Source organism: Anarhichas minor, unplaced genomic scaffold, assembly GCF_050575085.1.
Source record: "Anarhichas minor isolate MPS153535 unplaced genomic scaffold, ASM5057508v1 ptg000040l, whole genome shotgun sequence".
Taxonomy (NCBI): domain Eukaryota; kingdom Metazoa; phylum Chordata; class Actinopteri; order Perciformes; family Anarhichadidae; genus Anarhichas; species Anarhichas minor.
In genome coordinates this window covers 11,981,240-12,006,365 of record NW_027466486.1, presented here as the reverse complement: position 1 = coordinate 12,006,365, position 25,126 = coordinate 11,981,240, and the positions used below count along the sequence as shown (strand labels likewise).

Sequence of the window (25,126 nt, the reverse complement as noted above, 5' to 3'; positions counted from 1 at the left end):
AAAATGAAGGAGACTCAAATGTAGTTGTATTTAATTGCCACTGCCCGAATGTACTTGACCTGAATATATTTTTTGGATAATGGACACTTGACTTGAAAATTAATTTGTCAACACACATGTTTAAACTTGCACGAGGAGGATTCAAACAACATAAATTCAGATAGGCAGATGGTTCTCAAATTCATTTTTGAATTTTATAAATTCTTAGTGATTAAAAGTTCCAACTGGTTGTTAAATTGCTTGTAATATTTTAAATCGTGCTGCCTATTTTGCTTCCATAGTAGGAATTCAATTATAAAACACAGATTTTCATATTTGAATAAAATGTGTGTGCACGACATACAATGTGAGAAAGGGGCGTCTTCGTTTTCTGCCGTGACGCGGCTCTTACGTTTGATCATCCTATTGGTTTAGACGCTTCCGGCTTCTTCCTCTTCGATGAGATTAACAGGACAGAAAAAATAAACACTACAATGAGTAGATATTTGGATTAGATCTGGGGTAAATTTCGCTCCTTAGACAGTTGTACCCTTTGCTTTAACGAGTGGCCTCGTGTTCACCGTGCTGGGATTAACTAAGGAACTACCGGCTGTCAATTAATTTACAGTCGATTGTTTTGCCCAGAAGCGGATTGCAGCCATGATGGCGTCAAGCTACAACGCTAAGGAAGAGGACGGGCACCACCCGGGCGCATCGAATAACGGGGGCGCCGGGGTCGTGAAAAGTAAAAAGCCGGACAACACCGCGTTCAAACAGCAGAGACTACCGGCCTGGCAGCCCATCCTGACGGCAGGCACCGTGCTGCCCGCTTTCTTCGTTATTGGTCTCATCTTCATCCCCATCGGCATCGGCCTGTATGTCACTTCAAACAACATCAAAGAGTACGAGGTAAAGCAACAGTAACGTCTGTCTTTGAACTAGCTAGCTAGCTAGCCTCTTCTAGGTTTTTCCACACAGTCCATTTCTAGTTTTTTTCCCCTAGTCCTAGAACACAAATAATAACTCTGTTATACATTTTTTTTTACCATTTCTGAGCCTTTGACATATTGAAATTACAGTCTATACTCTGTTGTCAGTTTATTAAATAGGTTAGCTAGCGGCTAACGTTAAGTTAACGAACGATAGTCCAAACTAATACAACAGCATTGTAATCGATGGACGGTTGTGATGTTCAGTTATGGGGGAAACTATTTTTTACAAGGTGTTGAGTGAACTTTTATGGTTATTCTGAGGATGTAGTTAACGTGTGTGGTACTGTCGAGTTGTATTGCATTATAATAAGAAGCGTTTCTGGTATTTTGTCCACACATTTATATCAGAACGTTAAAAACACCTCTTTGTATTGCACCCAATGGTTTTAATGAGCCTAGACAACCCCTTTTAGTGTTACAATACGGTAACAAACATATTAACAACACAACGATTAAAAATAACTAAATCCTCCAAAATAAACTATAATCTCAATTCAATAACAACTGAATATTGTGTTATGTTTATCTATTGAATATACTGGCTTCTCAGTGTATAAGGAACAGTGTGAAACAGTATGCATCTATTTTAGGCTACTTTATATGTTCAATTCTGCTATTCAAAAAAAACAAACTAATCAGTTCCTCCTTTTCAGATTGATTACACTGGTGTAGAAGTCAACGATGCATGCTACAACTGTGCCAAGAACTTCAGCTGGAACAGCACAACGCCATGTCTCTGCTCGGTGCCCTTCACATTGGAGCAGCCATTTGAGGTGAGCACCAGCTTGCACCCAATGAATAATACATGTTGTTGTGCAGTAAAAGATAGAAACTGTCCTCCTGACACTAAGTGTCCATTAAAAATCTATTCTGAGTCCAAACAAAGGCTGTCATTATCATTGATCATTCAAGTCTGAAATTATCCAGGCTGGCAACTTCCAGAAAGGCTTATATTGATTACTCGTAAAAGCTCTCAGCCGGTTGCTTTTTCCTCTCAACAGTTTGCAGATCAGACAAACCAGTGTCACCGAGTACAGCTTAGATGTCGGTTATGATTTAGCAACTTTGCAATTGTTAGGCGCAACTAAAATGAAATTGAGGGAAAATGAGATTTGTCTCATCTGAGAGCAGAAAGAATCCTACATTTGATACAAGTGAGCCTTTTGTTAAAAGTAGTTTAGTTCTGTTTATGGTGAACTGATGATCCAAAGACTCACCGACGTGCCACCTTACTGAAGTACTTCCTAGCCTTTACTGATGCTCTGTCTATAACACGATCTCCCTCCTCCTGCAGAGCAATGTCTTTATGTACTACGGCTTATCCAACTTCTATCAGAACCATAGACGCTATGTGAAGTCCAGGGATGACAGCCAACTGAATGGTGACCAGTCCGCTTTAAAGGTATAGCCTTTGGAAGTGTTGTACCATTTTAATTTCAGTAAATGTCGTTTGCATCCGTTTAACACTGCCTGCTTTTTACAGAGCCCCAGCAAGGAGTGCGAACCGTACCGCACAGTTGAAGGACAGCCCATTGCTCCATGTGGGGCCATCGCTAACAGCCTTTTCAATGGTGAGCAAGAGACGATGAACAACTTCACATTTTTTCTCCTCCTCAGCACTGGTGGGATCAGTGCTTCATATGTGGTCAACTAAAGTGTGATCTGATCATCAAAACTCCGACAAAAACTCTGACATTAGTTTGCAGTTGAGCTTGTGAGCTGCTCTTACTCACTGGAACAACATTGAATATAATGTTTGTTTGTTTCAGACACTCTGGAGCTGTATCATATTGATTCCAACGGCACCAGAAATGCAATTCCTCTGGTAAAGAAGGGAATCGCGTGGTGGACCGACAAGCACGTTAAGTTCAGGAACCCCGGTGGAAACGACAACCTCACTGTAGCTTTCCAAGGTAATTAAATCGAACTGTGCACGAGATATATTTGGACCCATAAACAGTGAGGTTCTTCTGACTGGCTTGGTGTGTTATCTTGTTCTTTCTCAGGCACATCTAAGCCGGTGAACTGGAGGAAGCCGGTGTTCGAGATGGACCCTTCAGATCCCGAGAACAACGGCTTCATCAATGAGGACTTCATCGTGTGGATGCGCACCGCTGCGTTGCCCACCTTTCGCAAGCTCTATCGCATCATCCAGAAGAAGTCTAGCACGACCCCAACTCTACCCAGTGGCAAATACATCTTGGAAATCACTTACAGTATCCTTTGAAATATAGCCAGACACTCCACTGCACAATCAGAACTAGAACTAGCCCGTGGGGTTGGCTAGTGTGTCTTTTATTTCCTTATATAAAGCTTCACAGTGTAAGATTTTTATGTAGGAACACACTCATCTTTGATAATCTTAAATAATCTTAAATAAATTGGCGAACAACAAAACACCTAAACGACAACAAGTAAATATTTGAACAGATTTAATTTTGCTTGTTGTCAGCTTGAAGGCAACACTGTGCTGATCCCAGTTCTGTGTGTTTGTTGTCCATGCCAGGTCCTTTGTGAAGGAACCGAGTTATCTGAACTATGCTGATTACCAAAACAGGTCATTTAATATCCGTACATGTTCCAGAGTAGAGGGGGATCTGGGTTTTACTCGGCACAGCTATCCAGCTATCTCAGTATGATTTAAAAACTATGAAGCCAGAAGCTCCAATCGTTTTTCTTTTAACCATGTGATCATCAGATTACCCCGTGCGCAGCTTTGACGGTCGCAAGCGGATGATCCTGAGCACCATCTCCTGGATGGGAGGGAAGAACCCTTTCCTTGGCATTGCCTACATCACTGTGGGCTCCATCTGCTTCTTCCTGGGTGTGGTTCTGCTCATCATCCACCATAAATATGACACCCGCAACAGCAGTGCAGATATTCCAAGCTAAGCTGTGCTTGTACCACGTTTTCCTGTCTGCGCATGCATGGTTGACCCGAAAGGGTCCGTTCTGGACTGCTTGTTGACTTTAGCGTGAATACACTGGTTTCTGTTTCTCTGGTTTGTGTGTTTGTGTAAAGACGGCATCATCTTTAGTGTGTCATCGAAAGCTGTGATTTTGTGAAGGGCAACGAAGGCAAAAGAAGGCTGCTCGAGTCTGTGTCTCTGTACATATAGCTTCAAAACAGCTGCTAGGAATGTAATTTCCTGTGTTAAAAAAAAATGTATTTATCTATACACAATCAAATTATCTGTTTTATTTTAGCAGGGCTTTGCGAATGGCTTATTTGCTGAAGGATGTATGTATTTTTAATGCAACGTTTGTCTATATTATGTACTGTAAGATGTCCTGCTGATGAATGTACCATTATATTTAATTGACATACCGCTGGTTTTTGAGATTATCTTGAATATAGGATGGTAAAATCATTGCTCGTATGCCGCTGATTATGGTAAGCTGCTATTCAACATGAAGTATTTTATCCACAGAGTCAGAGTACTCCTCACAAGTACTACCACAAAAGTGTGGCTATTTACCCTCTGCTGTGACTGGTTGTATAAAGAGTCTAAGCCAGTCATTAGGTATCTTATTAAAATCTGATGCTTATTAATGGTGGAATCATAATCTTACGCCACCATATCAAGTGGTCGCAATGTTCGCAAGACTCTGGGCATTGTCTCAGGCTGATTGGAGCACAACAATGATTTTGTTTTTACAGTTTGGCCTGAGTGTCAGATTATGTTGCGTTCTTCAATGTTGACCAAATGATATGCACTTTAAAGTGTCACATTTGTTAGTCTTCCTCCTGGTTTCACGTCATCTTCTGTTAAAGTATTGCATTCTTGATTTATTAGGTCAATTGTTTAAATTTGAAATTTTTAGGTTTTTATAACGTTTGTAGGGTCTAATTAAACAACTTGGTGAATGTATTGGATTAATTTGTGATTTTATTTATTATCATCGGTATTAATATCATTACTATGATTATCAAATAGCACACTAATTATAAGAATCTCACGCGACCGGATGTAACGTGCCCACCAAGGGATTGTGGGAAGTCAAACTGTCAGTGTTCGTCCTTGTGCTGTGCCTTTACCTCTTGGCTGAAGATAACACCGACGTTTGCCAAAATGTATAGACAACTTCTGGTAAGACAGTTTGTATTTACCGTCAAAATGTCCAGTTTTTTAAATTAAAATGTTAATGGTGGGTTATTATGGCGTAATTGATATGTAAGCGTTTATAAGGTTAGTTCCTAATGACGAGTAGGTCCTGAGCCAGTTTAACTTTTTTAAATTAAGTTTGCTAACTTAACTTCCAGCTTGCAGTTGAGCGCCAGTCATAAGTAGAAATAAAATGTATTTAATATAAGAAATGCATATATTGTACTCCTTGTACCCCGCTGTTGTGTGTTAACTCGTTACCTCATAGGTTAAGCAACAAGTCCAGCATTAAAGCGCGTGAGGGTGAACTTTGTGACGTTATAACCCTATGTACCCTATAATACCCTATGGATGTTACGCAAGAAGCTAAATACTCGACCTTTGACAGGTGTATTGATTTGCTCGTTTCAGCTAAACAACAGTCACTTGACGCGTATCAGGGACGTGCTGGTGAATGCGGGCAACTTAAAACCTATCGCCACACCAAGAACTATCATCAGATAATGTTGGACATCGTGCACTGACGGAGAGCTGTATATATATTTAGAACGAAATACCGTAATATACGGAGACGGCAGTGAGGTGAACTCTGTTTTGACTCACTTTGTTGCCTCTATTCCTTTAATGCAGTTGTAATACAGAGGGTTGGCCAGCAGATGTCACCATTCTGACTATTTAAGGTTTTTAAACTATGAACTGTTATTAGCACATTTGCTACAAAGCGGTTCAGTGTTGTAGTAATCAGCAATTTCAGTCATCACTGCTTGAAGTCAGCTTGCTGGTCTGTCATAGAAGCTTTGCTAACTTAGTGTTACGTAATGACACGGCTTTTTGGGTCATTTCACATCCTGTTTCAGTGTTTGTTAGTTGTTTACTCCATCATCTACTGTTTGTTAGTTGTTTACTCCATCATCTACTGTTTGTCATGCTCAGATTATAACAGTTTGAACTATAAAAATCCTCCATTAAAGTGTTTGTACCACCAGGGGCTTCGGCAGCTTTCCAGGCGGACCATTACCAGCAGTGCCCGCAGACCGGTCGAAAACTCTGTGAAGGAAAAACAAAAACTGTTTCAGGTAGGGTTGCTCCTTTTGAGGACAAGGATGACACCTGTGAACATGTGATCAAATCAATATCCCATCTGTGTTTCAGACACATCTGGCTCGGTGTGTAGGCAACTTATTTCATACTTTGAAAGTAACGATGTGCCTGTTTGACACGAGATTTATAAACTACATTCGTCAGTGTTTAAAGTGAGACAAGTAATGAGATGTTTTGATACTGATAATGTTAAAGTGTCTACTTTATTCCCAGGTTCTGGAGAGAGAATCTATTTTTTCCTGTTTGTAGCCCGGCAGATAAGTATCCGTGGGTTTTTTCCCCCTCCTACAATGTCAAAACAACCTTCGGCTGTAGCTGGTCCTGGAGTTATGCTGATTATGCTTGCCAGCTTCTAATTAAATATCCATTGCAAAATCAACGTTCCAGTGTGGCCGGCTTTGCTGATCCGCGCATAGCGCTAGAAAATGACTGCAGTCATAGTTGACAAATGGGCTACCCTCGCTTCTAAATCCCAGAGCAAGCACTGTTTTGTTGCATAGTATACTGTGCGCCACCACTTAATTGCTATGGTTAACCAAAGATGAGCTCCACAAAATAAATGTAATGCCATAGGAAACAGAGACACGTGAAGCAAGACGTCGTTACCATAGCCTGGAAGTAGAGCTGTCTCTTTTAAATGACTACATTCTTCCTTTGAACAGGAGGATAACGGTATACCTATCCACCTGAAGGGCGGCTCGAGGGACGCTCTGCTCTACAGAGCCACGATCACTCTCACTGTGTTCGGTATGTCAGCATTGGTCTGAGATTTGATGAGTCAGCCTCAATATCCACGTGTATCAGTCCGTCCTTTTGTATAAAACCACATTTCATGCCGGGGACCTACCCCCGATGTTATTACTGAAACTGACTTTGAAAGCTAAATGACTGTAATTTGATGATGCATCATGAAGGGACGTTTGAAGTCAGGATAATTGGTTCGTGTCACATCTGTAATACGTGTCTGGTCTCTCCACAGGGGCTGGATATGTAGTGTACGAGCTGTTTAGCGCGGCAATGCCCAAGAAGCCCCATTGAAATAGGATTGGACTTATTTATCTGATGAGACAATCATCACATGCTGTATGTAATTCATCAACTCTGTGCTCAGATTTGTAATCTGGGAATCCAATCAACTATAGTATGTTTCATTTGAAATATTGAATGATTGTAAAAAAAATAAAATAATGAGCTGCAAATAATAATAAAAAATATAAGCCTACATGTCGTGAAATTGTGTCACTTTTTGAAACTTGATTCCTGCTGTATATGTTTGGCAAACTTTAATATTGATCTTACACGAGTTAGATCTTCACACATCATTTGAGTTTAGCCGCAGTGAGACTGCAGTGTGTTTGTAACTGGTGTATTTTTAATCAGACTAGATTGGATTTCCTTCACCAATCCAAACCTGTATGTAGTGCAGGTCTTTGGTTTGAGCACTAGAGGGCACCACAAACCAATCTGTTGGAAGCGCTCTCGTTGTGGCAATGAGAAGTAAGGTAAGTTGTTCCTAAAATACTTTACTTTTCCCAACAACAACCAAAAAAAATAATTAATACACTTGTGAAATATTGGGCTACCATCACTACACTTGTCTTTGTCTCTTAAAGTGTCTTGAACGCATTATGGGAAATATCCACGTCAAGATGCCAAAGCCAAGGGGTTTCTGTTTATCAAGCGAAAAATTCGACTTTTAATTCCGACGACATCTGAGTCAATAAATTAGCTAAGGTTGCCTGTTGCGCATATACAACACTTCTCCTCTCGGTCTCGTTTTGGCCAGCTGTTACCCCGCAGTGAAGTCACATTGGCACTGGAAACTCATTAAATCACCAGACCAAAGGAATGCAGGGAAAAAAACAGTGGATCGGTCTTAGCGGGGAACATTACGCATCGACTGACAGGCAGGGGTTTCGTAAGATGCCCATATCATGGTAAACTGAGAGTTGGGAACTGCCCCCCCTATTAAGTAGCCGATGGTGGAGAGATTCTTCCCACTTGGAAAGAGGCTTTTCCTTCTTTGACATCTGCTGGCGGAGCTTCAGTAGCCAAGGAGAGGAGAGAGAGGGGTCCCGCCGCAGCTCCTGAAATCTTTACTTTACTTTCCAGAGGGGAGGCTGCAAGCAGGCTGCTCTGCAATTTGGTCGGTCCATTTTTTTTAGGGAGCTTAAATAGGTGAGTTGACTAACTGTTATTTATTGTTTGAATGTTGCTTGTAAAACAAATATAACTAATTTATATTTGAGAGAATATCGTTATTTTGTCGTAGTTTTGTACTTTTAGTGCGTTTTTGCGATAATTGTATCACTTTTAGTGCGTTTTTGCGATAATTGTATCACTGTAGGCTACGTTTGATGAACGCCATTAAGATCATTTCGATAACTTTTTAAACCTTTTTTTAAATAAGTTACTGTTTTCATGATTTCCCCCTCAATCACGTTAATGAACTGAATTGAGTGAGAATGCAACCACACACCATTGGTTTTAAAAGTGGGAGTAAAGCAGAGCAAATGTAAGATATATAAGGCAGACATATCAAATGTGCTTTATGTGTAATATTAATCAGATGATCTCCAATTGTGTTCGAGGGGCCAAGGCAGTCATTTCGGCCCCTGTAGCTGCAGTTTTCGTGCTTGCGCACCAGGCGGGGCGCACAGCCTGCGGTAAAAAAAAAGGACAGTATTTTACTGAAAAGAGTTCAGACTATGCTGTGTGAACGTGGTCTTCTTATCCGGTAGTAGGAATAGGATTAATTAATTTCATTGTGCTATTTAAATGCCCTGACGGTAGGAGGTGAGTCCATGTCAAAGCCATAGTCCAGCCTTGACTTCTGTAACTGAATCTAACAGTCATAAAGAAATATATTTATTCCAAGGGAAAGTAAGGAGTTAGGCAATATACGATTTGAGACAAATTAATTTGTGATGTGTACATAAGGAACTGTTATCAAGATGCTCCATAATGTTTCATGTGAGTATATGATGAGTATAAAGTATATGATGAGTTTTGTGTGACCATCCCTGGTTGGGCTGAAGTGAGTGAGAGCCACAGGTAAGACTATACTGCATGTTGTGAGCTGCATAGCGACCCACTAGAATGATCGTGGCAGCTAGGGGCCAATGCGTTTTCAGATTATGCTTATGAAAATCAAACAGATGAACATGTGTAAAATTGTTTTTCATGTCATTACCTACACTAAGTATGCACCTCAGGGTGTGGGAATTCGACTGGAAGCAGCCAGGTGTGGCACTTGTTGTGTAAGAGAGTCTGGATGGATCTTGCAGTCTGTCAAAATTGAGAGTAATGAATAAATAATAAGAGCTATCAAAATTGATTGCATTTAAAAAAGCAAACAAACAAAGAAACAGTGTGTGGGTTCACTGCATACGTTTCATATACATTATGTGCTATTAGTTTCCGTTCTCCAACTCCAGCTAAATCTGATCTTCAGTAAGTTAGTCATAAATGTACATGTCCTGCATGTGGTGCCTCATTACACCACACTTACAAAGCTGTGTCACATGCAGCGTTGAGACATTTTCTGTCTTTTTACCCTCAGACTGATTGATCTGCTGACCCTTCACGGCCAAACATGAAGATTGGGCTGTCACTGGCCACAGTGGCCTTCCTCGCAGCCCTGCTGTGCTGCATAGATGCTCAAGGTAATTGAAACCACTTTGCATCAGTCCACTCACATACACTATCCCACTCTGTCTCTTTATCTCCTGCTTCTCTTCTTTCATCTTTATATCTCCACAGGTTCTCTATGTTACAGGGATTAGTCTTTTACTCTAATGTCAGAGAATCATCACATGGACACTGAACTCTTTCTATTGACGAACTGAATAAAGTTATCCTTGTTTTATGTGTATGCTATTTGACGATGTGACTTTTGGACTGCTGACTGATTCCGTGATATACTTGTCATGCTTTTATGCCTCATTTGTAGCGTATGTTGTCAGATTTATCTGTCAGGACTCATTACAGGCTTTGATGTAAAATCCAAATCTTTCTCTCATTTAGTTGTATTAAGCCTGTAATTTAGATCCTTTAAACCAATACTTCAGGAGCAATTTCCTCATTCAGATGCGGCAAATATATAAAAAAACAAACAAGCACACTACTACGTTTATTTCATTTCAAATTTTTAATTGAAAGGCATTAAACAGCAGGCCGCAGAGTTGGAACAAAAGTCATTTCATGGCTAAACGTTTGCCCGTAAATGTTTTAGGTAAGCCTTTTCCCTTTTATGATAGCAAGCCTCTGCACTTTTTCAAAGGGAAATGTGGAAGATTTCCAAGTCCTTGGTAATTAGGCATTGAAATGCTAGATTGCATATTTTAAACTTAATTAGCTGAGGTTGTAGTAGGATCTTGTAAACCTGTGTACGTCTGTGCAGTGGTTGTGGAGTGGCTTTAGCTGCAAGTAAAGTAAGTAATTTAATTACTTGTGCAACATCATAATAGTACAATAGTCTTAAATCTTACAAAAGTTTGAACTGCATTTAACATATAAAACTTGTTTAAAGTAGCTTAATGTAATTGAGTTAGCAGAAAGTCAGATAAATGGAATTATCAAATAGCAAGCACTGCAAAACTTAAGTGCCATACTTGAATAACTGTTACTTTCCATGTCTGATTTTGTGCTTATATATTACTGTCTTAGTAGCTATTAAATACGTATTCCAGTACATGTCACACCAGCCAACCTGCCAAAGACTGTTAACAATCCGTCAGTAGTTTTGACATAAAATTTCATATGCAAACATTTCAATCTAACATAATGGCAAATATGGAAATATGGTACGGAAACCCGCTGATTTTTCCTTTTAAAAGCTGTCTGGCGGCGTGAGAGGAGTCTAACGTCAACTCTCACATATCTCCACCAACGGAGTGGAAAGATGAAATACGAGAATAGCTAATTAATCCTCAGACAGCGCAAAGACAAAGAGCCTTTCTAGGGCTTCTTTGCGGGCATTCGCAAAAAAACGCTGAGTTGCAATACATATGGAAAGTTAATATGCAGTAATGTTTAATGTCAGCACATGTTGTGGAATTACTTTGGGATCTGTCCCGCCTTTTTTTGGGAGAGTCGGTGTTCTTTCCTCCTCTTCTTGGTCTCTCCTCCTGGCAGCAGCTCAGGCCAGCATAGCTGGCTGGCTGGTGATTGAGGCTCCGAACAGAACAGTAACCAGACTCTGGCCCTTGGAACCAAGAGGTGTCCTTTATTAGGAACTGATGGGACAATCTATATAACAAAAGCAACCGCAATGTCCCAATAACTTTCCAGAGATGTTTTTGTTTGACATAACCAACTTTTGTTCCTTAAGTATATTTCAAAACCAGGAGGACAAACGGTCGATGACGTGCTCATAAGATCTCGCCACAAACAAATGTGGGAGTTGCAGATTGCTCGTGCGACTAAAATAATTGTATCTGAATTTTTCAAATCACCATCCATCGCTACTTGCTACCCACCCCCAACTTCTACACACACACACACACATACACACACACACACACACACACACACACACACACACACACCCACATACACTTCCATTCCCCTTACCATTCAGTGTTGAAGATACGTACTCGCGGAGAAATCAGGTGGAGCACGGCCCATCGGGGCTCCTTGAGTTGATAAGTCAGGTTGGTGATCCTCCAATCCCAGTTTTTAACTATTTGGTGGGCTCCTGTTTGTCATCTGCCTGTGCATACGGTGTGTCCCGAGCTATGGCTTCCTCCATAAAGTGTATTTTACAATGATATTCTGGCCTCCCATGGCACTCTTATTCTACTTTACAGCTAGCATGAACCTACATGGCGGAGCTCTTTGCTCATGCCTTCCAGTCGAAAGCATGCTCACTTACCTTACATCACCCCCATCGTGGTATGCTACCACTGTGAGTAACGTAGGGCATGGCTAAGCGCTACATATCAGTGCAGATGACGTCATGCTCACCTCAGTAACATCTTTCATTTTTTCACAAAATTAACAAAATTCATCATGTCCTCTCTTCTGTCTTCTGCCATTGTGTCACTATGAAGATCTTTTCATAAAATATGTTTTCGAGCCGTGTTGCATGAAACAAGAATTTTGTTAAGATCGTTTGCTAATGAATGATTAAGACACACATTGAAAACTAACCATAGGATACTTTTTAATCGGCAGTGGGTAACTTGGTTAAAAAAAACATGAATTTGGTACTTTTAGATCCGGCTCTAACTGTTATGCATGTAAATGACACGTACTAAATGATAGCACACTTTTGCTCACTAACACTATCTCTCTTCCTCGACTGGTTAGCCTAGAAGCTGTAAAAATGAATATCATTTTAAAATACGTTTGTCATCTCTGTCTGTGTGGTCCCAACTGTACATGGAAACTACCATCCAGTCAGTCAAAGTTGTTGAGCCAAACAACTTTCTCATTTACATGATGCATGACGCTGTGATCAAGTCAGCTCGATGTAAAGGCGTGTGGCCTTGTCACACTGTATATGTTTTCCTAAATGTATTTATTATAGTTATTATGGTCCTTCTGAACAGTCTTTTGAGTGTCTAGAGTAATTTTTGGTCTCTCATGCCTTCTCGTGCATTATGCTGCCAATGAAAAAGTACACAAGGGTCTCCGGCGACGATTTGTGTATTCTTTTTAAAAGGTTTGCAATGGATGTGTGCCACTCACTCGTGTAAAGAGTTTTAACCAAATAAACACTTTTTCGTCTTTGAAATATGTTTATATACAATGTATATATAACATATGGTGTTCAATTTTGTCAAGAGTTACATCAACAATTATATGGCAACCTTGATTCCATTGTATAATCAGTGACTGTTGTATTTTGGTAATGCTAAGATCAACTCCATCGTAAAGGCAGTTTAGTGTGTTGTCGGGGCATGCGTTGTAATGACTGCACTCAGCATGTGTTGGATGGTTCACTCGGTGTTTGCACTTTGGTCGAGTTTGTGTGGAGTCGTGTATGCCAGTGCTTGAGTTTGCTGGCCATCTTGGTTGAGCAACTCAAACAAACGCCATTTTACTCCAAAATGGCTTCGCACACTTTTTCAATGTTGTCACGTGTTGTTTACTCGTCACCCTCACAAATGGACGTCAGTGCCATGTGTCTGTCCCCAACAACGAACAAGTCCACTTCAGTCATGAAGTGTTTGTCGTTGGGATCAATGTGAATGCCTGATTAAAAATGTCCTCATTTGATTTGATCATAAATATAACCATATTTATACATCTGTTTGTGTTTGTTGTGATTTAACATTGTGTCACCTCTTATTTGCAGTGGAACCCCCCAGAGACTTGCAATTTAAAATTCTAAATGAGAACTCAGTGGAAATGTCATGGACAAGACCCTCGACAAGTATAGAGGGCTTCAGACTACAAGTTGTATCAGATGCAGGTCAGTATGGGAGTCAGCACTTACATTGCATTCGTGATCTGAACCCAACAGTATATACTCACAGTTTATACACACATTAGTTGATTTACTGTTAAACATCCTTCTTCTAGATGAACCAGTCAGAGACTTTACTCTTGATGCATATGCCACTATGACCTCAATCACTGATCTGACTCCTGACTTGGACTACTCGGTGTCCATAAACTCCTATTATGGGTCAGAGGAGAGCATTCCCATCTTTGGACAACTGACCAGTAAGTGCATCTTTCCCAGCGAGCTAATTTAGATTGTTTGGAAAAAAAATGCATAACTTCAATGTTACATTTTTGTTACAATAATGTTACAATAATGTTACAGTAATGCTGCTTTGTAAGCACAAAAGGTACACTTATATCCAGAAATTCCATTGTCTTCTCATCCATTGTATAATGCAGATTTTCATTGGTGTGACATTAAGAATAAATTATGACACTTTTCACTAATATCAGACCATCCAGACAGGCAGACTGTCTCCTTTTGGCTGCAAGTGATATGTCAGAGAAATAGATTTTTCCCTTTTTATATTAAGAGTGGAACTTTTTCCTTGTAGTATTTTCACCTAGCCACAAGACGAAGGAAAGTATGGAGGAATCACATGTGTTTACTGACTCTTGCTCGCTGTTTATAGCTAATGCAGCATAAAGACATGTGTTTGTGTGAATGTGGTTTGGATCCTGTCCACCAGCTTTTATGATGTGTTCACTCGCTCGCCGTTTTCTGCTGTGCGAGATCACACAGCGAGGCAGGCAATGTACGGTGCTCACCGAGTGTTTCCTGTGTTTCAGTCCAGTCCAGTAACACCACTGGACGAGTCAAGAAGCCACCGTCAGATGCAATCAGTGAGTATGTTTACAGTTTGGTCAACCAAAATCAGATCAGTGCCTGTTCTCCATGTTTTTTCCCATTTCAAAATATTTTTTACCCATGGAATAATTTGGTCAGGCATACATATTACCTTCTGTTAGGGTTGTGAGCGGGTAAGCAGACAGGGGACTGGGAGGGCACACATCGGCTCCTATAATTGAAACCAGTCTGCACATCAAGAAAAAAGGAAAGGGAGGCTTAAAGCTATAGACACGTGTTGTCTCATTGAGTTGGGGGGGGGGGGGGGGGGGGGGGGAGCAGTAGTGGGCTGTCAAGTAATGATGTATTCATTGTGCCACCTGGAGGCAAGTGCTTTCCCTTAAACTGTTAGAAGATGTGGCAGTTCTTACAATGATGTCAAACTGTCATCTGCTCATTTCGTGAGACCAGTCTGTTCATTTCCAACCTGTGGATTTGTCTGGAAACTATACCCACACTTCCAGATTCTGCTAAACCCCTATTCACAGTTAAGCTCTCAGACATTCTTTCACCACCACCCACATTGTTTGACTAAACCCCACATTGATGCCATCATTTTCAGCATTAGGTCAGGGAATTTTGAGAAAAAAATGATGCCCTTATAAGAAGGGGGCTTATGAGATGTGAGGAATATAATTTATAGTCAATGAGACCTAGGGGAAATGAGGATTAAAGTTCATCCACATAAACCCTGCAAATTATTCCATGAGAGTCATCTTAAAATGTTCCAGAGAATTTCATGGATGATTTAATGCCCCGTAGGATTTAAAAAAGTATAAAAGTGAACATTGCTGATGGAACCTCTGCTAGATGTTTAGTCTAAAAAGTCTAATTTTTGCCTCTGTCTGCTGGAATGACTATACCAGCCCACTGTTTGGCACTGGCTGATATTTCCTTTGATGTCAGAATGCATATCTTTGAGCCATCCAACTAACTGTCAAGGCTTTTATTTTATTTAGACAGACAGGGGAAGAAATGGTCCAGTGCAAAAAATATTGTTTCAAGGCCAAGCTGTTTCTGCCGTACCTTTATTGGCACATTTCTGGCTTGGAAATTGGTTTAATTTGAGACATAAATGATGTGCTCTTTCTGCATTTCAAGTTTTCATTAAACAGTAGTAAAACTTAAACTTTTCCTTATCTGGCACAACCATAATCTGCTCCATAATTGTTTAATGGTCCTTTTCCTGACTCACTCTTATTTCTCCACTCTCTTTCCCCAGAGTGTTCGGTCAGTGCATTAGCAGATTTGGTTTTTCTGGTGGACGGCTCATGGAGTGTGGGCAGAGAAAACTTTAAGCACATCCGTAGTTTCATCGCCGCCCTGGCAGGGGCCTTCGACATTGGCCAGGAAAAGACCCGTGTGGCCGTGGTTCAGTACAGTACAGACACCCGCACAGAGTTCCCTCTCACCCGTTACAACAGAAGAGGAGACCTGCTCCAAGCCATCAACTCCCTGCCATACAAAGGGGGAAATACAATGACAGGTAAGGTGTTTATGACAGAAGGAGGAACAGAGATATTAAGGTGTTCATTTGTAGATTTGTACTCTGCGTTAATTGAGCCACCATGGGTTTGCATGGCTGTTGGGGATTTTAACTGCCCTGCAAATCGGAATATTACATTAAAGCTAAAAATGAACGCATATTTCTGTCTTAAGGTGATGCCATAGACTACCTGCTGCAAAACATCTTTACGGAGGCATCTGGATCCAGGAAAGGTTTTCCTAAGGTAGCCATGATCATCACTGATGGAAAATCCCAGGACCCAGTGGAGGAGTATGCTAAAAGGCTTAGGAACATTGGAGTGGAAATATTTGTCCTAGGTATGGTTTATTATTCAGTGTTTTGTTGAATAGTGCTCTCCCATGTAAAAGTCTGCCTGTTCTTGGAAACCATTTGATTTTCCATTGATTGTTCATATCCATATTTTACTTGGTTAAAGTCAAGTACTTTTAATGTGTTCAACATGCGCAATACTCTAAAACCGTCAACAGTCTACCACATCTGCAATGCAGCCACTGGGTGGAGAACATATGAGTTGATGTTGTTCACATTTTCCACCTCAGGTATCAAAGGAGCAGATGAGGATGAGCTAAGAGAAATAGCCTCCACACCTCACAATACACATGTGTACAATGTTCCCAACTTCGAAATGATCCAAGAAGTACAGAAAAAGATCATCACAGAGGTGTGCTCTGGTGTTGATGAGCAACTCGGCTCACTGGTCAGCGGGGAAGAAAGTAAGTAAAAAGATCTTAATCAAATGTGTTTCATTACATTGAGCTCTATGGCTTTGACACAAAACTGTCCTTAAAGGAAGTACTGTCATTGTAAACACACAGCCAAGCAGACATTATGATGCTGAATACATCTTGAAAGTTCACGTAATAATACATTTCCTGCATTTTCCCCCCAGTGGTGGATCCAGCCTCTAACCTGCAGGTCACAGAAATGGCATCTAAATCAATGAGGGTGACATGGGATGCCTCACCGGGTGATATCACAGGCTACAAGCTCACCCTTAACCCCATGCTACCTGGAATGAAACGCCAAGAGCTCTACATTGGGCCCAAGCAGACGTCCATCAATGTCCGTGACCTTTCCCCGGAGACCGAGTATGAGATCAGCCTCTATGCCCTCAAAGGTCTGACTCCCAGTGAACCCACCACAGAAATGGGGAAGACCCAGCCTGTCAAAGTGTCAACAGGTAATACATTTTGTTGGGCATGTCATCTTTCCTTGACTATTCTCAGATATACTCAAAGTCCCTCACCATATAAAGCCTTTCAGTGACCCATCATGTTTTGTCTCTTGGCAGAGTGCTCTCTGGGAGTGGATGTGCAGGCTGATGTGGTCATACTGGTTGACGGCTCGTACAGTATTGGATTACAAAACTTTGCCAAAGTCCGTGCCTTCTTGGAGGTTCTGGTCACTTCTTTTGACATTGGACCCAACAAGGTTCAGATTAGCTTGGTCCAGTACAGTCGCGATCCACACACTGAGTTTGCCCTCAACACCCACCATGACATTAATGCTGTTGTCAAAGCTGTGCGCACTTTCCCCTACCGTGGAGGCTCCACTAACACTGGCAAGGCTATGACCTATGTCAAGGAAAAGATCTTCATCCCTGCCCGTGGAGCGAGACAGAATGTCCCTCGCGTCATGGTCCTGATCACAGATGGAAAGTCATCAGACTCCTTTAAGGTTGCAGCAACCGGCCTGAGGAATAATGATGTGGAGATCTTTGCCGTTGGTGTGAAGGATGCAGTGAGGTCAGAGCTCGAGGCCATTGCCAATCAACCATCAGACACTCACGTCTATCAGGTGGAGGACTTTGATGCCTTCCAGAGGATCTCCAAGGAGCTGACTCAGTCCATCTGTCTGAGGATTGAACAGGAGCTGCTCAACATCCAAAAGAAAAGTAAGTCAGAGGATAGAATATCTAAACCCAATAACTATGATAAGGAGTGCAGCCACATAATATGCCCATAACTTCTTGGCCATCTGACTAATGTCAGTTGGCCAGGTCTTCAGGAGTTGGTATAATGGCAAATAGCCAATGCAATCAAGAACAAGTGAAACACAGCAGTATAATATGGTAAATTGCTGCAAGGCAAGGCAAAGGTATAATTTAATTAACTCACTCGACCATTACCTGCCAATAAACATACCACAAAGCCAAACACATGCTTCTTGAATGAGCTCTATCACACCATTTGACCAACTCTTTGAAAACATTACAGTGACTGGAACTACAGTGCTATTTCGCCTTGACCATAATTTTGATTCAAAACTCTCTTAAATCTCTGAGCTGGGGTGGGTTGTTAGCTGAGCAAGGTTACAACAATGCATTGCATTTCATTGCTGTCAGTAATTGAAGGTAATGTCCATGGCCAAGGCATGGGCAGAGAGCAGGAAGAAATAAAATATAGCCACAGGAGACTGATAAATCTCACAAATTTATGGTATAATATGATAATGGTACTACTAATTTGAAACGTTTACATGATTAGGGCCTGTGCTCTGCCTTTTATTGACAGAACAAGTAACTTTTTATTTTCAGGTCTGCTTCCACCCAGTGACTTGGTGTTTTCCGAGATTACCTCCAGAAGCTTCCGTACCACCTGGATAGCTCCTACTACCAAAGTTATGGGTTACCTGGTGCGTTTCCGCAAGGCTGCAGATGTCACTGGAGACTACATTTCCATGGCAGTGCCTAGTGATACCACCACAGTCGTTCTGCCTCATCTATCCCCCATCACCGCTTACGAGGTCAACGTCTTTGCTCAGTATGAGAGAGGAGACAGTTTCGCTTTGTCTGGTGAAGAGACCACTCTAGATGGTACGAGAGATTTAGTCGGACCTTACGCAATGTACCACTGCAATAGTCATCAAAATGAGAATATTTAGAATCTAAAATTTTCTTTCCTTTTCAGAGAAAGGCACTGTACGAAACCTACGAGTTACAGAGGAGACAACCAACAGCTTCAGGGTGTCATGGCAAGCTGCTCCAGGTCCGGTGATCAGATATCGCCTGTCCTATGTCCCACTGAGTGGTGCTGGGGAAACACTGGAGGCCCAAACCCTTGGACCAGAGACTACCATAATCCTCGAAGAGCTTTTCCCCATAACCACCTACCGTGTGTCTGTGTCTGCTGAGTATGCCACAGGCGTAGGAGACGAGATGCAAGTAGATGGAACCACCAAAGAAGGTGAGTCAGAAAAACTACGTGTTTTTGGCAAACAGCTCTGTGAAACTTGTGTTTCTGCACAATGGATATGAATAAGTGTCTGATCCATTTTTGTTGGCTTTCAGTCCGTGGCTCTCCTCGTGACCTTCGCGTCTTTGACGAGACCATATCTACAATGAAACTGGCATGGCAGGCTGCTCCAGGAAATGTTCTTCAGTACCGCATTGCCTTCAAACCTTCCGAGGGCGGTGACAGAAAGGAGATATCAGTCAAGGGAGATACTACCCAGGCTGTGCTGAAGAACCTCCAACCATCCACTGAATATGAGCTGTTTGTTAGTGCTCGCTACTCTTCTGGTTTGGGTGATCCTCTCCTGGGCACAGGAACCACCTTAGAAGGTAAGGGAGAACATCACATTGTTCATGCCTAATTTGAAACCTTTGAAGCATGGTTGGACTATTTCTATCGCCAGTGTGTGACAGAAATGTGAAGCATGCGTTGTGGCTGTGGGCTCAGCAGGTGGGTACTGCTGAGGGGACAAATTAAATATTGTGTTCAGCTTCTTTTGCAAGCAAACTCTGAGATTTAGGCATCCGTATTTATTGTATTTAATTGATTTTTATACTTTGTTAACATTATGAGATCCTGCATGATGTAAAACTACTGAAATTAGGTCAGTTGTCTCCTTCCAAGTTCCTCCTAAAATGTACCATCTGGTATTTTTTCACATACTTTTTCACATAAAAATTAAGGAAGTTGGGTTTTTATTTTGCAAGGTTGGTTGAGTATATGGGCCATGGTTAGAGGCTAAAAGACAGGAATGTGGCACATGTTGTGATTTGTTTGGCATAGACTGAGGCAGTGAGATGGAAATGGGTGTGTGACGCTTGTAAACCTAGAGAATTTATGAAATGGTTTGGAACAGACTTTGACAGCCATATGCCTGCTGGTAGTACCTATACATCTTGGCCTGTCTGAGACGAAGAAGTTATTTTTTTTACAGTGGTGTAAAAGACATATGGAGGACATTTGATAATTGATATTGTTATTATTTTTTTATATTTTTATTATTTTTTTTTTTATTGTTATAATTTTTTATGTGGAATTCTTTATTGTTCAGTACACCTGCCATTGGTCTTCATACTTTAACTAAAAGCAATGAGACAGATCTGTGTTTGAGGATCTTTTTCTCGTCTTTAGCTGTTTAAAGGCAGTGTAGAACACACAACAGGGGGCAGGTCTTCTATTGGTTTCACACAGAGTGGGAAGAGACATTGTTGTAGTGTCACACCACAGGAAAGGAAATCAAAAAGATCTCTTTTGAGAGAGATGGGGGGGAAGTCCTAGCTCTGGTGGGACAAAACAACAATCAAGGTACTGTATCCCACAGAGGAGAATATCTCTGGCTTCCAGTCAGTTCAGTTTATGGCTGCTAAACCAGTAAACTGTGTATGAAATGAAAAGGGCTTAACTGGCCATGTATATGACTATATTGGTGAGTTAGCCCCTCTATGCTGTACTGTATGGAATGGTCTTTGGTAGCCTGTGCATTAGAATGAAGATCATTTGAGGATCAGAGAGCAGCAAAACAAAAACAGTTACCTTTCTTTATTCAACCTTTTGTGTGCCAAGATGAAAACAGCAGCTTATGTCTGTCAATAATCGTGTCCATGCGTAGCTCAACCTGAAATGGATTCCTCTTGGAAATCAGTTTGAGCCCATGGACACATCAAAGCTATTCTATTCATCATAATCGTAAGAGTGGAGTTCTTGTTCCTTGATGTCGCCTCCTTACACTCCTGGGAGCACTGAGGTCATCAGTGCCGGGCGTGTTCCTATTTTTAACATCTACTGCAAACCACATGGATCTGGGCACTAGGTTGTGTTGGAGGACTTTGGCTCACACTGTGTCCTATTACTGATGTTTTTCAACTATTATTTAATATCTGTAATAATGCATGTTCGTGTACATTTTGGTGAGTGCAAGACTTCTAAAGAAATGTTTGTTTTGCTGTGTTTTCCCCTGTTTCCACATTGACCAAAGGGTTTGGTTTTGATTATAGAGTTAGTTTCCACATGTCAAATCTGTGCTGTCATCAACCATACACCCCCACAAGGAAAAAGTTTCATGACAAAGCACTTTGTTTAGCCAGCACTATTACACTGCCATGACGTCAGGAGGCCTCCACACTGATCTCATTGTTTTGAGTGCCACTCACTTTGAGTGACCCTCTCTGTGAAGTCCATGTAGGCGAGACCTGGAAGAAAGTGGCTTGCACAAAGCCATCCCTTGTGGCTAACGGTGGATGTTAGCCAATACAGAAGCCTTGAGTAGGACAGAATTTAAACATCCTGAAATGACTCAGAAAGAGGACAGAGAAGGTGTCATAGCGAATGCTTAGATGAACATTCCAAATGTGGACACAAACATGAATAAAATATTTACTTAAGAAGAGGGAGTTTTATCCAGCATGTGGAAGACGTAACTTAAGAGGACCTTGAAAGCTGTGTGAACTGTCTGTCTGGTCACAAGGAGAACTGTGTGTTCTTCTTCTTCCAGAGAGGGGCAATAGACAGGCAGAGACGGGGCGAGGATGAGTAAAATAAAAAGGGTTCTTCAAAATGTGAGCCAGAATGACTCAGAGTGGATAAAAAGCTCAGCCTGTAATTTGAGAGCCCAAAACGGTGAAGGCCCTGAAGCAGCCATTGTACCAACTCCGGAAATAATTAACGACTTGCATAACACAGCAAATGTTTTCATGTGTGCCAGAGGGAATTATTTTTACAATCTTTAACTTGGACAACAGCACAACAGCAGGTGAAACTGTAGCATCTTGGTTTGATTTCCTCTTAAACTGACGCCTTTGGGAGAGTTTAGGCAGTGCCAGGCTCTTTCAGTGGTACCGCTAGACTGTTTTTCCCCATCACTCTAAAGGTCCTTTGAAGTAATAGACCAGAGACAGGCAACCTTGGCACACAGACACTGAAGGCTTCAGCTTTGCGGCTCAGATGTATGTCTCAGTGAACCAAGAGCAATAAAATAAGGAAAGTTGGAAGCGGGATGCCAGTGCTGAGATGGCACTTTGAGGGAACGATGTATTTCCTGCAGTGATTTTGGAGGAGTTTACAGTGAATACTAAGACTGTGTAAGTAAGAATTAGGATCCAAGGTTGTGAATAAAGATATACAGTGGTCAAATGGGGTGAGGGATCCAACAGCCATGTAAAATCATTAGGATCATTTTCAGTGCTCGCAGTGTTTCCTGTGCATTTTGTTTGCCTGCGGGCGTTTTTGATTTGCCGTTGTTTATATTTTCAAGCTTTAGACAGCTTTGGCTGCAGATGTGAGGGTTATGTCAGCACATGCCCTGCAGGAAATCTCTTAGATGATCTTCAGCTGTGTCATATGTGGTTTTCTAGAGATTTGGGTGAGGCTGTAATGTGAACATGTTTGTTTGATCTGGTCCTGTCCAAGGTTGTAATTTGAGAGTATCATTCTCCTTGAAGGGTGGAGTGCAGTTTAGTGGGGAGGAGAGTAAATAGAAGGTCTTTGTTAGCATGAAATTATATTGTATTGTTATTGTATTGCTTGTATACACATCTCTATTTAAATACATTAGCCTCTGTAATGCTTCTATTTAACAACCACGAAGCTAGATTGAAAAATGTAAACTGTAACCAAACATCAAATTTAAAAAATGTCAACTGATACAGTGATATTGTGTAAATGCATATATTACATGCAAACCGAAGCTTTTGCTAGGTCTGTCGACCATGTGTTTCATGTATGTGGGCTTTGCTCCTAGGAGTGGCCCCTTCTCTTTAGCTTGTCTTCAAGTACTGATGAAAAGTGAGCCACTGTCTGCAGAAGTCATTATCTTGTGATCCTTTCGCCCTCGATTCACACAAAGCTGGAAAAGTCAGTCACGTTTATTCCTTTGCCTTTGGCAAGGATAACCCTTTTGATGGAATGATCCGGGTAGTTATAAGTGGCCACGGTGTTTTCATGGTCCTCCAAAATCTGGAACTCTTCATTAGTTTGTGGCCATTACTCTTCATATCTGGCCTTCACTCTCAAGGTGCCGATTGCTGTGCTTGGCAGGCGGTGCCGCTGTTGTTATTTCTGTTCAGATCAGTTTCCAATTCAGAAATAGATGGATGCTGAGAAGGACTCGAAGGGTGGTTTTTCAGAATTATTATGCATTGCACTTCCTTTGCATCTCATTCTGCATTTGGCTTTTTTGTTGAACCTCATTTGGTGAGGTTTGAAGAATCAGGTTTGAGAAAGACCACCCAGCTACACCGCTCTGCCTGTGATTACATTGTCATTAGGTGCTGGCATGTAGGGGCTTAGGGCCTTGATTCAGGATCAGGATCCCGGAGGTTGTGTGGGAGGCTATGCGTGGCAGCGTATCCTCCTGCGGCAGATGAAGCTCCTGTATATGGGCCGCCAGAGTATTTGTCCATCTCAACATGGGTATCCCTCTAAGCCAAGCATTTGCTGGCCGCCCATCACGAAAAACCACCACAAATTTCCCTCAACTCTAATTTTGTGCATTTATCCTTTCACAATGGTCTCTCAAGAAAAGTGAGTGAAGGGGAGAAAAGGAGAGCGCAACATCTGCAATAGTAGCAAACACACTTTTGCGGATCGGGTTTCCTCTGTTTCGATGGAAACTTTAAAGTGCAGCCAGGAGAGGCGCTGAGGATATGTGATTTATGATTAGTTTTGCAGAGATTTTTCCAGTTCTCTCTGATTATGAAGGGAGAAAATCAGGTTGTTCAAACAGATCCTCGGGGGTTAAAGTAGAAACAAATGAGGGATTTTTTTGTCGCTGGGGTTCTTAGTTTTCTCCATTTCGTGTCTCGCCCACTTCCTCAAACCTCTATAAACCTCCATTAGAAATCAACCCCACCTGGAAAAGATAAAGATCTCTAAAGCTTTTTTGTACTTTAGCACTAACGCTACCATCTTAGTTCAATTATTGTGCATCGGAGCAACTCAAATCAAAGAAAAACCTGAGGAAATTCTTCAGGTAAACAAAAGTAAAGCTGTAGTGCTACTTATTTTCCGTTTCCATATCCATCATTTCTAATGCTTTTCCTCTTCATTAATCCACAGAGCTTGGTTCACCCAGAGACTTGGTGACCAAAGACGTCACTGACACCAGTTTTGCTGTGTCTTGGGCCGCGGCCCCCGGCAACGTTCGTCAGTACCGGATCGTGTGGAAGTCTCTCTTCACGGAAGAGGCTGGGGAAAAGACGATACCAGGAGACACCATAGCCACAGTCCTTGAGGGCCTCACCCCAGAGACACGTTATCAGGTCTCTGTGTTTGCTGGCTATGACCGTGGAGAGGGTCAGCCATTAGTTGGAGACGAAACCACAGATAGTAAGTTCCACCATACACTTATTCCCTTATCCTTCGCTTCTCTCCGTTTTTCATACTTCGGCTCCCTTCTTTTTTTGTTTCTTTCCTTTTCTTGGTATTTTTCCAATGCTAGTCCTGTCTTGGGATAAGCTAGAAGGTGTGAAGCCAAGGTAAGTGTGATTTAACTCTATGAACATAGAAGCGATAAACACTCTATGACTCCAAAGGGACAGTTGCACACATGTTAAGCTTTAACGTTTTATATGCCTGTAGTTTGGCTGTAAGCTCAATTTTATCTGTCAAGTGCCAATTACTGTTCTACTCATTCTGTTACGAGACAACGTCAAAGCTGTTGGCGTTCACGTGAGCCATTAAGAATATGGAGTCTTCGAGTGCACATCTTTATGACTGTGTGTGTGTGTTATATGTATGTTCAGAGGTGACGTAATGTCCAGCACACCTGTGGCCGGTTTTCATGGCAGATGCAGGATATATAGACCCTGGCCTCTCCCTTGTTAGACTACACTCATGCTTGGATGAGAAAAGCACATTGAGCGGAAAATCGCACCAGTTGGGAGGGAATT

At 41.5% G+C, this 25,126-nt stretch overlaps 3 protein-coding genes across 3 annotated transcripts in view; all 3 read left to right on the top strand.

Moving 5' to 3' along the window:
* The first annotated feature begins 419 nt into the window (after positions 1-419).
* Positions 420-4,843, top strand: LOC142968166 (cell cycle control protein 50A-like). Its single transcript, XM_076107947.1, has 7 exons — positions 420-888; positions 1,625-1,744; positions 2,266-2,373; positions 2,455-2,542; positions 2,741-2,884; positions 2,978-3,187; positions 3,670-4,843. Exons 1-7 carry the CDS (start codon positions 640-642, stop codon positions 3,861-3,863), a joined length of 1,113 nt encoding a protein of 370 aa, XP_075964062.1. The 5' UTR covers positions 420-639; the 3' UTR covers positions 3,864-4,843.
* A 151-nt stretch (positions 4,844-4,994) lies between these two features.
* On the top strand, positions 4,995-7,481 carry LOC142968167 (cytochrome c oxidase subunit 7A2, mitochondrial-like). Its single transcript, XM_076107949.1, has 3 exons — positions 4,995-6,153; positions 6,841-6,925; positions 7,158-7,481. Exons 1-3 carry the CDS (start codon positions 5,896-5,898, stop codon positions 7,214-7,216), a joined length of 402 nt encoding a protein of 133 aa, XP_075964064.1. The 5' UTR covers positions 4,995-5,895; the 3' UTR covers positions 7,217-7,481.
* A 2,292-nt stretch (positions 7,482-9,773) lies between these two features.
* The window catches only part of LOC142968070 (collagen alpha-1(XII) chain-like), a 52,431-nt gene continuing 37,078 nt past the window's right edge, over positions 9,774-25,126 (top strand). Inside the window, exons 1-13 of the mRNA XM_076107801.1 lie at positions 9,774-9,843; positions 13,482-13,598; positions 13,709-13,852; positions 14,423-14,476; positions 15,703-15,966; positions 16,140-16,304; positions 16,548-16,721; positions 16,898-17,188; positions 17,300-17,902; positions 18,545-18,823; positions 18,918-19,193; positions 19,298-19,570; positions 24,294-24,563. Of these exons, the coding sequence (XP_075963916.1) occupies positions 9,774-9,843; positions 13,482-13,598; positions 13,709-13,852; positions 14,423-14,476; positions 15,703-15,966; positions 16,140-16,304; positions 16,548-16,721; positions 16,898-17,188; positions 17,300-17,902; positions 18,545-18,823; positions 18,918-19,193; positions 19,298-19,570; positions 24,294-24,563 (2,980 nt within the window). The remainder of the gene's footprint in view (positions 9,844-13,481; positions 13,599-13,708; positions 13,853-14,422; positions 14,477-15,702; positions 15,967-16,139; positions 16,305-16,547; positions 16,722-16,897; positions 17,189-17,299; positions 17,903-18,544; positions 18,824-18,917; positions 19,194-19,297; positions 19,571-24,293; positions 24,564-25,126) is intronic.

Coding starts and splice junctions, on each gene's coding strand:
- LOC142968167 (XM_076107949.1), top strand. CDS start 5,896: ATGACACGGCTTTTTGGGTCATTTCACATCCTGTTTCAGTGTTTGTTA. Junction 6,154..6,840: donor AAAAACAAAAACTGTTTCAG/GTAGGGTTGCTC, acceptor TCCTTTGAACAG/GAGGATAACGGTATACCTAT. Junction 6,926..7,157: donor GATCACTCTCACTGTGTTCG/GTATGTCAGCAT, acceptor GTCTCTCCACAG/GGGCTGGATATGTAGTGTAC.
- LOC142968166 (XM_076107947.1), top strand. CDS start 640: ATGATGGCGTCAAGCTACAACGCTAAGGAAGAGGACGGGCACCACCCG. Junction 2,374..2,454: donor GTGACCAGTCCGCTTTAAAG/GTATAGCCTTTG, acceptor TGCTTTTTACAG/AGCCCCAGCAAGGAGTGCGA. Junction 3,188..3,669: donor CATCTTGGAAATCACTTACA/GTATCCTTTGAA, acceptor TGTGATCATCAG/ATTACCCCGTGCGCAGCTTT.